The sequence below is a fragment of the Pundamilia nyererei genome, unplaced genomic scaffold, assembly GCF_000239375.1.
Source record: "Pundamilia nyererei isolate P.nyererei 1_Seehausen unplaced genomic scaffold, PunNye1.0 scaffold00343, whole genome shotgun sequence".
Classification (NCBI taxonomy): domain Eukaryota; kingdom Metazoa; phylum Chordata; class Actinopteri; order Cichliformes; family Cichlidae; genus Pundamilia; species Pundamilia nyererei.
The window spans coordinates 259,001-268,587 of record NW_005187744.1 but is presented as its reverse complement, the minus strand read 5'-3'; the positions used below and the strand labels follow the sequence as shown (position 1 = coordinate 268,587).

Here is a 9,587-nt window from a genome sequence, read left to right as displayed (position 1 = left end):
ATGAATGCTCAGTGGGAACGTGCTCCAAAAGGAATCAATAACTTTAACATTCTTGTGAAGATCAGGTCAGTGACTCAAATTAGTGGATGTGCAGCCTAGCAGAAGACTACAAGCCACATGTCAGTCAACAAGGTCATGAACCTATTCCGTCTTAACAGGATCCAGATGGCTCACCTGTTGTTTTAAAGTAAAAAATGTTTATGAGGGTCACTGCTCTTTCCAGACTTTCACATTGTCTCTGTTGTGCATGTGTATTAACGTGACACATATAATATACACATCACCAACACGCGCGCACATGTTTATGTTTCATAGCAAACCTTCGCCAAAGACTCCTGCTGAGCCATCTGCATATTTCACACCAAATTCAAATATTTCTCCCCTTTGATATGTGATTTCCAGCCCCTGCATGGCTTCATTTTTCCTGCTGTTAATCTTTGAGTTTTATATATTTACATATTCTTTTTTAGCTGTATTACTTTCACTAATTCAGGCCATTATTTTTTTCAAAATGGATCTGACAGCATGGAAACTAACAACAAGAACAGCTCAAAGCATATAAAATCTTTATATTTGATCTCTGTTTGGATATATGGACATTTTTAGGTGTCATAGAGGTCTGGGTTCTTATATTTTTATACATTTACATGTATTTTTTTATATTTTTAAGCAAAATATGTCCTGTCAGAGTGTTTCCGATTCAGCAGATGCTGCCACTTTTCAGGCCTTTTAGCCTTTTACTCCATTCTATCATAAATTAATACACAGTTATTCCACAGTAAATGGCGTTTTACTTCAGAGCTGTGCCTTCTGACTTGGAGGGAAAGCCCCCTTACAAGCTGTCCTGTCTGTACAAGTCTTGAAAAAACATTTACTTAAGCACTAATTGCACATTCCACCCCATTACAACTTGGCAGGATACTTTATGACATAGTCCACCGCCTATTAGTGTGTAATGACAACGTAAGAGGTAGCGATTTTGATACTCTATAATACAGCCCACATTCTTATTAGTAATGTACAATTATATTGTCAGAAGAAGAGGTCAGGGAACTTTAAGAATACTGCGTAATTACATAGTAATTATACACGAAAGCCCTCATTGCTTAACAAAATACTTACACTATGGCCTGTGTTTCTTTTCTTTTCAAATCCACGCTACTTCTTACTTCAAACAAACAAACAAACAAACAAAACAAACATAAAATACAGACGTTAGAATTTGCTAACTGCCCATTACTCTCCTAGTTCTACTTTAACTTCATTCTAAGCATTAACATGAACCAGAAAGGTACATTTAGAATAATTCCGCGTTAAATGTTGGCGAGCTGTACAATAACTGTATTGAGTGAGGAGTGTTATGAAGCGCTACCTGTTGTTTTTGCATTGTGTTTGTTTAGCGATAATGATACGCTTGTTGTACCACGATCCCACCTATTATTGTGGACAAGAGCTTCGAAACTTGAAGTGCAAACTCAGACTCAAATTAAATTACCTACAGCGCAATGCACTAAGATGCGAATAAATATTTACGTTTCTGCAAAAATGCGCCACATTTAGATTTTAATTCGGGCTATTATCACTCTGCGGAATTACCACCTTGTCTGCCTAAGCATCATTTTCTGTTAATTATCTGTGTAAAACTGGCGCTTGACTGCAATAAAACACACGAGGTGTGGAGCTGCGGGAAAGACCAAATTGTTGCTATATTGGAACATCCACGGGTGCAGCTGATCTATTTATAGCTGGAAACTACATCAGCTATGACTGCAGACACTGCGAGGGGAAATCACCAGCGCTGTTTCTGCCGCTGTCTTCTCACTCAGCCGCTGACATTTCACCGAAGTGAATGAAAAGCAGGAGAAGATCGCGGTGCAGAATGTAACGTTTACTCCGTGTCCCACATGGGGAAAGTGCACGCGGGGGGAAAGGATGATTAAATTGTTTTGTTTTGTTTCGTGCGTGTGTGTGTATTGAATGATGCCCACTGAACCTCGTGGTAATGTGTTTTGATTATCACCACTAGCGTGACCCAACCGCTGAGCCCCGCTGAAGCGCAGGATTGCTGGTTACCCTGTGTGAAACGAGGCAGGTGGTCTGAGAGAGAGAGAGAGAGCGACAGAGTGAGTGAGAGAGAGAGAGAGAGAGAGGGGGGGGGGGGGGCGTGCGGCACACACTAGTCGGGCTACTCGGCAGATCAACAATCGTCAACCTGTGGATAGAGCGCACTGCGCCCTGCTGTATCCTCCACTGCCACCCTCTTCCTTGTGGCGCCGACCCCGAACCTCGGACATCCGGGACGCACGAACCGGGAGATGGTGCCGGTTCGATTCCCTAAAAGTTGAGCGGCTCGTGCGCCATCCCCGCTTCATGAATGGCCGGAACATGGAGGATATGCCATTCGAAAGAGTCAAGACGCGGCGGAGGAAGGGTCACTGTCCGGCCGGTGCACCCTTGGGTGCCATCGCCTGCGAGGACGAGTTCAACAGCCAGGAGCTGGAGGCTCTCTTCCAGAACTACAACCTGAAACTGGAGCAGACCGCCACCCTCAAAGCGCTGGCTGTGCTCATCGTGGCCGCGTCGTCGCTGTCCCTCGTAGAGCTGCTGTCCAGCCCGCGTCTCACCTTGTCCAAGGGCTCCAGCCCGGTGCACTGCGTGGTGTTCCTGTCGCTGTTCATTGTCACCAATGTCAAGTACCTGCAGGTGACGCAGCTGCAGCAGATAGCGAAGCTGGCCCTGCTGTTCAGCTTCACCTTCGCGCTGCTCTGTTGCCCGTTCCCGCTGGCTTTGGGCACGTCGGAGCTGGTGAATGCCGCTGCCCCTGAGCAAGGCGTGTGGCAGCTCATGCTAGTCACTCTCGTGGCTTACGTGCTGCTGCCGGTGCGGACCCTGCTGGCCGTGCTGTTCGGGGTGATGCTGGCGGCATCCCACTTCATCGTCATTGCCACGTCGGTGACGGGGAGGAAGCAGAGGCTATGGAGACCAGTAAGTGCTGCATCCGCACCCCGATCAGTCACCCATCCAAGTCGGTTGCTTAACAGTGTCTTCACTTAAGCAATGGCCGTATGCAGGTGGCGAGTTTGAGTTCCAACAACTTCTGTCCAAGTGTGCTTAAGCAGCTCGCTCCTGTGCTGCGTGGGAAGCTCCTAGTTGGACTGTGAAGTAACCGCATGAATGTAGACTGGTGCCGGGAGGCGGCATGCTTACTCAACATTCCCAGGAGGAGAAAAGGTTAAAAACATTGTCAGTTATCGATTTTAGCTGCGAGGCACTGTAGTTGTAAAGCTGGAAACGAGCACTTTCACTTTTGCGCACCAGCAGTAATGAAGTAGAGGGGGAGCTGTTCAACCGCCAGTGCTGAAACACTGATCCTACAGGGTCCAACATACAGCTCAGCACTAGGACAAGGAATTAGATTGTAGATAAAAGTAAGAACAAACAAACAAACAAAAAAAAAACAAAAAAACAAACAAACAAACAAACAAACAAACAAAAAACACATCCTTAAGCCTTAAATATATATAAGGGTATTTATTAATATGGTTCCATGAAAAATTATCTTTTGCGAAGCTGTGTTTGCTGTTTGTCAACAACACTGCTAAATCTTTGTGTGGAGGACGCAATGTTCACCAAACAATAAGCGTGGAGTAGGACAAAGGTCCTGACCTATCAGAAGTAACACACTCAGGAAAAGAATGTTACTGCACCTTTAGATGTATAAACAGCTCATCACTGAGGAGGTACCCACTAAGATGACATACTTGTAGTCTTTGCGGGGTATTCTTGTGGTTTATACCACACCGGACACCGGGGACCAGTCTCTAACCACAACTTTTGAGTACTTTTCCCTGTATATTAATGCATCAGCATAACAACGAGATGAAGGTGCAGAATAAGTACAGGATTCCCCTTTATTTAAATAGGAAACCTGTTTGGAAAAATACATTTACCTTTATAGAAGTTTTTCCTAACCTTTCCAGCTCATGGCCTTTGCAATGTCTAATGATCACACATGACTTGTTCAACCAAAGAGCAATCTTTTTTTTTCTGTTTTCATATTAGAGATCCGAGGGTGTAAAATCACCTGCTAATCTGAGAAAATTGAATTTCCTGTTAATCATTCCTCACACATCAAATTTATCTTCTGTCTCAACCCCTTAATTGGAAGCCATCGTGCTAAAGCTGTTTGGTTATAACCGGACTAAAGCAGTTTTTGTTTAAGAGGTTGTAATTTGCTGGTCACAGAACAGAGAATGTATCACTCATGCAGCTGTGCTGGGTTACACATGTCTGAGCTTTCACCTCTGACCCTATCGAGAATCAAAGACATGGACTGACTACAGGGTTCAATCTCCAAATTAGGTGTCGGATGGGATCGATAACCTCTATCAATAATGCACTTTGTCTGCCAGCCATTCCTCTGTAGAGCTTTTGATGTTTACCTGACATTAATTTTTTAATCCTGTGTTGACCTTCATGTCTGCCATTGAATCTGTCCCATGATCTAATCTAGCAGTATGCACAGCAGACACACACGTCGTCTTCAAAACAGCATCTGGATGCTGCCAGCTTTGTTTGGCATGTCTGTTCTTGTCTGTGCAGCTGGTGGCCAACGCCGTGCTCTTTACCAGTGTCAACTTGTCAGGGGTGTTTGTGAGGATTTTCACTGAACGCACCCAGAGGAAAGTTTTCCTGCAGGCCCGCGACTGCATCGAGGAGCGACTGAGGCTGGAGGATGAAAACGAGAAGCAGGTGAGGCGGCACACACGGACGCACCGGTGTTCAGAAAACAGCGGCCACACGTTTTAGCTCATCTTGCAGCGCGTATGTTCATAAAAACCTTTGCAGTCTTTGAAGAGTTTTTTGTTGTTGTTTTTTTTCCTTTCTTTTTTTTTCATGAAGGTTTCAGGTGCCAATGTATTCTCACAGCCTGCCCACGGGCACGCAGTAACTATGACAGCAGCTATTTAAGGAAAGAACAATTACTGTGGCACATGCACCAGCGCCACCATCCACCCCCTCTGCATACACCTACATGGATTTAACTGTGGAACCATCAGGCAACTTTAACACACCAGAAACACTCTCTTTTGCACAGCACCCTCCCCACCCACCATGGGCACGAAACCCACTGATTTATAGAGTATTGATTGTCTCGTGTACAGTACAAAATATGCCCGAATATGAATCTCACCTTTGCTATAGCAAACATTTGCAAGTGCACGTGCACACTTAGCACCTGTGCTTTGTAGATTAGGTGATGATATGCTGTGTTTTCCTCAGCATTAACAGCCTCCCTTCTGACAGGTAATTACACAAGCAGATTGCTTTCATGGCCTTCCTACTCCAATAAAGGTCACATTTTATCTGACTGAGAGAAAGATGTGCAGAACCCTGATTTGGATCTATCAACAGACAGCAACCAGGCTTCTGCTGATGTGCTCATGAGCAAAACATCTCAGGCTTGAATATCTCCCATCACGTGGGTCAAATGAGCGTTTGCTTTCAGGTGGTTCTACGAGTTGCACTGACTCTTGAACATGTGTGGACTACACACTGCACTTCTTGTGCGGTGAATTGATTTCCCCGTTCAATAGTGAAGCTTCCTCTTCCTTCCCACAAGCCGGGAGAGGCAGAATATTTAATTTGCCAGTGACTGCAACAAAGCAGTCCTGACACAAGGTCCACTCGTGAGAATTGTCTGAAGCTTTCTGCTCTATCCCGCAGCCTTCATCAGTCTTCATGAGTGGGCTCAGTTGTCAAGGAGATGGATCTGTTGTAGGAACCCAATATCTGTTATGGCTTCATCCATTGAGCACTGAAAAGCATTGGAGTTCATTTTTGACTTTGGAAATTGTCAGGTAATGAGTGTGAGACATTGATGGGCCATGAAAAAACAAAACAAAAACAAAACAAGTGAACAAAAAAAAAAAAGTAATTTGAGTTGGGATGAGCACCAACCTCGAGTGTGAGAAAGTGAGAAACTGCAGTTCCTGGCATGACCACTTGGGGCTGATTCTAAAAGGGGGTCAATCACAATAGATTCCCATTTTAAAACTGCTGGAAACTTTACAGAATTTAAAAGCATTCATAATAACTGTACAGAGGCTTTCTTTGTCAGTAATCCATCTGGATTCTGGTAAGAATTATTGGTGTGGCTGCTTTAATTGACAGGTAAACTGCAAACCATAGCTGTCTGTCAGGCTTCATCACTGCTAATCCACTCCGTGAAGTGGACCTCTGTGCTGTGTTTGTGATGCTCATGCTTTTAGGAGCATTTTAAATCGAAGTGTCTGATAAATAATATTGACTTTCATGTCATACAGAAAATAGAAAAAGTGTTTGCTTCAGTTTTGAATGACATTTAAGGATTTTATGATATTTAGCACTAATTAAAAGATATAGAATATGTGTCTGAGCATTGCACGTCTACAGTCTATGAATGCAGCTTTCTAACAAGGCTTGCTAGCATGAGCTGATGGCTTACTGTAGCAAGTCATGTCAACATCAAGTCTTGAAACTGCAGAGTGACGAATGCCTATTAATGAACACCATCCCAATAGCTTTTTCTAATCTGAAGACTTTGAAATATTTGGTTCAGTGTTTTTGGTGTCAAAAATATTTTGTTTTTTTAAACCCAGAAGTGATCCTAATACACAAGTGTCGAACTTCAGGCCTCGAGGGCCGGTGTCCTGCAGGATTTAGTGTGTCCTTGATCCAACACAGCTGATTTAAATGGCTAAATTACCTCCTCAACATGTCTTGCAGTTCAACAGAGGCCTGGTAATGAACTAATCATTTGATTCAGGTGTGTTGACCCAGGGTGATATCAAAAACCTGCAGGACACCGGCCCTCGAGGCCTGGAGTTCGACACCCCTGTCCTAATGTGATGATAAGGTAGATTTCTTGAATTATCAGGTAATGCTGAAAAAACTTGGTTAGATAGGTGGTGACATACTACACCTGTTAATTATTGTTAAGAAACACAAAAATATCACACTGTAAATTCACTCAAAACACAGCAAGCAGACCTTGATGTAGCTGAGATGGCACCCTGGCAGTCAGCAGCCAGCTTTCGATCAAAGCCATCGCACTACAAACAATATGAGGTTTTTAGCCTTAATTGAACTTGAATGGTTTTAAAAAATGTTTTAAAAAAGAAAAAAAGAAAACACACAGTTGTCATGAAAGTAAAAATCAGATACAGACTACAAAAGTTTCTTGTACATTCTTTATTGATATTTTCACTTTCACCTTTTCTTTTTAAAGCTCTGGAAGTTTATGCATGCTAGATTCTGGTTTGAGAAAAAAAAGCCCAGAAAAGTTAACTTTGTTTTTGAGCAATGTAAAAGTAAAATTTGCATTGAAATATTTCTAATAAGCCAATAACGGTTGTACTTCTTTCTGGCATTTCAAGGGAAATTATAAGTCAACTCCATCATTGCATCCACTTTGGAATCTAACAGGTGTCTTCCAGATAAGTGGAAGACATTAATAAATTATTATTTATTTAATCAATCAAATCAATTATTGTCTTACACATAAGTCAAATACATTAACAAAGCATGGAACAAAAAACGATTCAGACTGTTGTCATCATGATTTGGGCACCTTGCACACATGTAGCACAGGAAAGATGCGTGCACACACAAACACAGTGACAGACTCACACTCAGACTCCATAATGGAGAATGATGGCTGTTTTAAAAGCTGCTCTCCAGTATCTCTTTGTGTTATTCTCAGGTGAGGAGCAGTGATGTGAATGGAAGTATTATGTGAAAAAGAGTTGGAGGGAGACACGGGAGAGCCCTGGCTGCTTTTATAACCCTGCCACTCAACAGCTATTCACCATAGCTGCCTGATGATTCATTGTGCATTTACAACCGCTTGACATCCTGCTAGAGTTTCAAGCATACTTCATGCCGCTGCAACTGAGACTATTCACGCAAACAAAAACAAATCTGCTTCTAGGTGTAAATGCCACTTTATGCCTGTGCTGAAAGGATGTTGTTGATGAAGTCATTAAATTAGCTTTCAAATGTTCTCTGGGCTGCATTTTAGACATACATGGGCATGCATATTTAGAAAGTATTGTACAATGGGAGAATTAGACAGAGAATTGGATGAAACTACCATACCATACTCAGATCTTTTTCAACCATGAATGAATTCATAGAAGAATGCTGGAAAAATAGTCATCCATAATAACCAAAAAATATTTCATTTGTGAAAGTCAGAAAATGAAACACGTAATAAGCAATGTTTGGGATTCTAACGGTATTGCAGCAAGCGCTGTTGCAAAGACACTACTTCACCAAACCAGGAAGGAAGGTTTTGTTACTTCCTTTGTTATGTTTATTACCAGTTGGGTGTCTGTTTTAAAGCCCCTTGAATCTCAAAGTGTTCTCTGCTGTGTAAATGCTTTTTCTATATTAAGACTTGCTTATTTTATTTTATTTTTTCTCTTCAAGCCTTGCCATAATGGTCCATTTGATTCACCTTTTATTGTTTATTTTATTTTCACTTGCTGAATACGGGACAGACTTGACTGGGGGAAAGAAGGGGAGAAAGAAAGAGGGAAAGAGAAACAGCTGAGAAGAGGGACGGGGGAGAAGGGCAAAAGACAAAAACCAACAGAACGGGCAGAAAAAAATAAAATAAAAAGAAAATGCATATATCGATCACCTGGATCACCTGTTGAGAAAGAAAAAAGAAAACAAGCAGAAGAGAACAAGAGTAATAGAATAAACAACATCACAATGATATATGGGAATATGACAGTAAATACTAAATATTAAACATTATTGTGCAGCACATAAGATCAACAGAACACAGTGTGCTTTGAGGTAGGAGCCAAAAAGGGTGTAGTTTGTGGGTGTGATCACCCGTGTGTACACCTGTGAGCATGGACGCGCTTGTTTTTTTTTAAAAGGTTCCTACATGTAATGATCTGCTAGAGGGTGTGGGGGGGCCACAGCCCCGTCTTCCAGGGCATGAAGCAGGTATGGAGGAGATCAAAACTCCAGACATCCAGAGGCCCCCAGAACACAAGAGACCAAGGAAGACCAACAGAGGGGCAGCCGCGCCTCTGTCCCAGAAAGAGCTGAGGAGAGTCCCAGATGAGGGCTCACTCAGCAGCCGCGGAGCAGAAGCCAGGGGGAGTTGCAGTGACGCGCCCGTGAGCTCCGCCGGCAGCCAGCTGTGCCTGAGAAACTGCTACTATCTGCCACGACAAACAACTACTTTAGCTTAGGTGGATAAGCTAGCCACTAGGCTAACATCTATGATTTTTAAACCCCTTAGCCTTAGCTGTGGGCTAATTAAGTGGCTAAGTGACTAGCTTACTAACCTACACTCAGCCACCATTCCAGGTTTGGCTGCACTGTAAAAGTAGCCTGTCAGCAAGGCTACTTTTTGGACATACATTAAATCTGATATGTGCATGGGAAAATTTGAGTCTAGTGAAATACTGGTGGCAGTACTCAAAGAAAGATTTATTAAGGTTTTTCAGTCACATGACCACTAAACACGTGATGATAACTTGTCTGCCATTTTGCACATGTGACAATGTGGAGTCAAGTGAATT

At 42.8% G+C, this 9,587-nt stretch overlaps 1 protein-coding gene across 1 annotated transcript in view; it reads left to right on the top strand.

The window, feature by feature from the left end:
- The first annotated feature begins 2,168 nt into the window (after positions 1-2,168).
- adcy1a (adenylate cyclase 1a) overlaps positions 2,169-9,587 on the top strand; it is a 67,273-nt gene continuing 59,854 nt past the window's right edge. The window contains exons 1-2 of the mRNA XM_005752062.1: positions 2,169-2,985; positions 4,603-4,752. Of these exons, the coding sequence (XP_005752119.1) occupies positions 2,371-2,985; positions 4,603-4,752 (765 nt within the window). The 5' untranslated portion in view covers positions 2,169-2,370. The remainder of the gene's footprint in view (positions 2,986-4,602; positions 4,753-9,587) is intronic.